Source organism: Plasmodium reichenowi, chromosome 5 (assembly GCF_001601855.1).
Source record: "Plasmodium reichenowi strain SY57 chromosome 5, whole genome shotgun sequence".
NCBI classification, from domain to species: Eukaryota; Apicomplexa; class Aconoidasida; order Haemosporida; family Plasmodiidae; genus Plasmodium; species Plasmodium reichenowi.
This window is the reverse complement of record NC_033650.1, coordinates 464,998-467,651: the sequence shown is the minus strand read 5'-3', so window position 1 is coordinate 467,651 and position 2,654 is coordinate 464,998. Positions and strand designations below refer to the sequence as shown.

At 20.8% G+C, this 2,654-nt stretch overlaps 2 protein-coding genes across 2 annotated transcripts in view; one reads left to right on the top strand and one right to left on the bottom strand.

Moving 5' to 3' along the window:
• The window catches only part of PRSY57_0512300 (hypothetical protein), a gene marked incomplete at both ends in the record, with an annotated part of 1,461 nt that extends 619 nt beyond the window's left edge, over positions 1–842 (top strand). The window contains 2 exons of the mRNA XM_020114549.1: positions 132–698; positions 778–842. Coding sequence (XP_019970726.1) covers positions 132–698; positions 778–842 — 632 coding nt within the window. The remainder of the gene's footprint in view (positions 1–131; positions 699–777) is intronic.
• Positions 843–1,732: 890 nt separating this feature from the next.
• On the bottom strand, positions 1,733–2,542 carry PRSY57_0512200 (hypothetical protein; the record flags this gene model as incomplete). The annotated part of the gene is made up of 1 exon (XM_012906191.1): positions 1,733–2,542. One exon carries the CDS (start codon positions 2,540–2,542, stop codon positions 1,733–1,735), a length of 810 nt encoding a protein of 269 aa, XP_012761645.1.
• Positions 2,543–2,654: the final 112 nt, after the last annotated feature.

Sequence of the window (2,654 nt, the reverse complement as noted above, 5' to 3'; positions counted from 1 at the left end):
TTTTTTGGATTTTTTTTTTTTTTTTTTTTTTTTTTTTTTTATTTAAAAAAAAAAAAAAAAAAAAAAATTTTTTTTTTATTTTTTTTTTTTTTTTTTTTTTTTTTTTTTTTTTTTGTTTGTTCTGTGCACAGATAAATACCACTTAGAAAAGCGAATAATGAAATTAGAAAAACAAATGGTTCTTTTATTAGAAAAACTAGAAGTTAGCGATATTTTATTTGATAATGAAGAGAAAGAAAAAAAAGAGGAACAAAGAAAAAATCAAAAGATTGAAAGCGAAGAAAATTTATTAGCTCCTTGGTTATTTTCCTGTCAATTAGGAACACCATTATCATCCTTGCAAGTTCTCTTAGAATTTAATGTAAATAATACTATAGAATTAAATGTAAAATTATGGAAACGTGAAGAAGATATGTGGATAAATGTTCTAGAAGATATTTCATCTAATTATAATAATTATTTACCAGATTCTTTAAGCCTTCTTGATTTAAGAAAGGCTGCAAGAAAATGTCTACTTAATATATGTATGAATGAAATATTAATAGTTTTAAGAAACGTACCAGGAAAATCTCAAGCACTCTATAATACAACAACAATGACATTGGTAGCAATTTTGGCATCAGCTATTTATGAAGCTTGGAAAAGAATAGAGTTAACGGACCCAGTTTCTTTGGGAAGGATAGTTCTTGTATTGGACGGTATGAATTGTATAAACAAAAAAATGTATGCACATATATATATATATATATATATGTATGTATTTTTATTTTATTTTAGGAGAAGATGTTGGATCAAGGTTAAGAGCAGGAAATAAAAAGTTAAAAATAGAGCCCTTAAATTAAAAAGTGTATATATAATATTTATTATTACACTTTGTATAAATATTCATTCCCCGTATTAATTATAAATAAATATAAATATATATATATATATACTTGGTAATGTTCCTTTTCCATATCGAGGGTAATACTTGATGAAATACGTTTATAATAAATAATGCTTAAACATTTTAGAATTAATAACTTTACACATTAAGGATAAGTGAACACATACATACAATATGAACATATATATATATATATATATATATATTTTTCTTTTTGTAAATTTTTATTATTAAATTTTTCCTTAACATATTAGACAGGTAGCTATTTTTTTTTTTTTTTTTTTTTTTTTTTTTTTTTTTTTGTACCTCCTTTTTTAAAATTTTTGTTTTTTTTATATTTTCAATTTTTAAGTTTTATTTCTTTTCTTTTCTTTTATTCCATTTCATTTTTTTAGTTTGTTTAAACAAAAAATTTTGACGAGTTTGATAATATTTTTTAAATAAACTTTTCTCTACTTTTATTTACTTCATTTGTTATATTATATTATTTTTTTATTGTTGTTTTTTTTGTACAAGATATTCTTAACACCTGAATTGTTCAGAATTTTTATAATTCATGTGTATCAAAAAAGAAATATATATAAATATATATACACACAAAAAAAAAAAAGAAACAAGATGAACATAAAGGGTGGATAGATAATATATATATATATATATATATATATATTTATTTATTTATATATATATTTATTTATTTATTTTATTTTCCCTTTATCTTATAATACTTGTTTTATTTCATTATAAAAAAAGGTGAGCATAATAATATTGGAAATTGCCTAGAATGAAAAAAGTGGATCTTCCATTTCCATTTTTTTTTTTTTTTTTTTTTATTTTATTTACTTATTAAATAAGGTATATTTGAAAATTGGATATTCCCCAGGATATTAAATTTGGTTCATCTTTTTGTATATTTGTTCCAAAATAAATGATTAATTTATTTGAATTATGTGGAATAATAATATCGATTATAGAAAAAAATTTAGATTCTCCTGTAGTATTTCCACAAATGTTAATAGAATTTTGTTTATTTATTTGTGAATGTGTATCAGTCCATACATAATATTTTTCTTCTTTTTCATCTGTAGAAATTTTCATATAAGCTGTTTGATTATCCCAGTTATCAATAAAATGGAAATTACATTTTATACGTATTTGTGAATGGCTTGGAATATTTTCAAAGGTTTTGTATATTTCTCCTTTTGATAATTTTCCATATCCACCTAATAAATTAATTCCACCACATAAAGAAGTATAATTAAAAAATTGATCTCCAATCCATCCTTTGGTATTTGAACTATTTGAAAAATCTTCATGAACAAACATTTGAAATTGATTAACATTCATAATTTTTAATATTCCTTGTATATTCAGTATCTTAACAGATAAATCCAAATTAAAAAAATTTATATTTTCGTGTTCATCAATAGTTACAAGAGGTTTCTTTTTTTTACTTATTATTAATTCACTTCTTTCATTTAATCCTATTTTATATTCACTCTCTTCATTTACAAATAATATTCCGTTCTCTTGATTATTTTTAGATGATATTTTTAAATTGGCAACTGTCAAACTCCCCTTAACAGCCAATTCATTATCACACCTGTTTTTGTTAAAAAAGGAAATCAGGACGATATAAATAAATACGAAATTCATTTGTCTTATCGTTATGTAATCATAATATATAAATAAATAAATATATATATATATATATATATATATTTATTTATGCGTATCCTCTTTTTTTTTTTTTTTTTTTTTTTTTTTT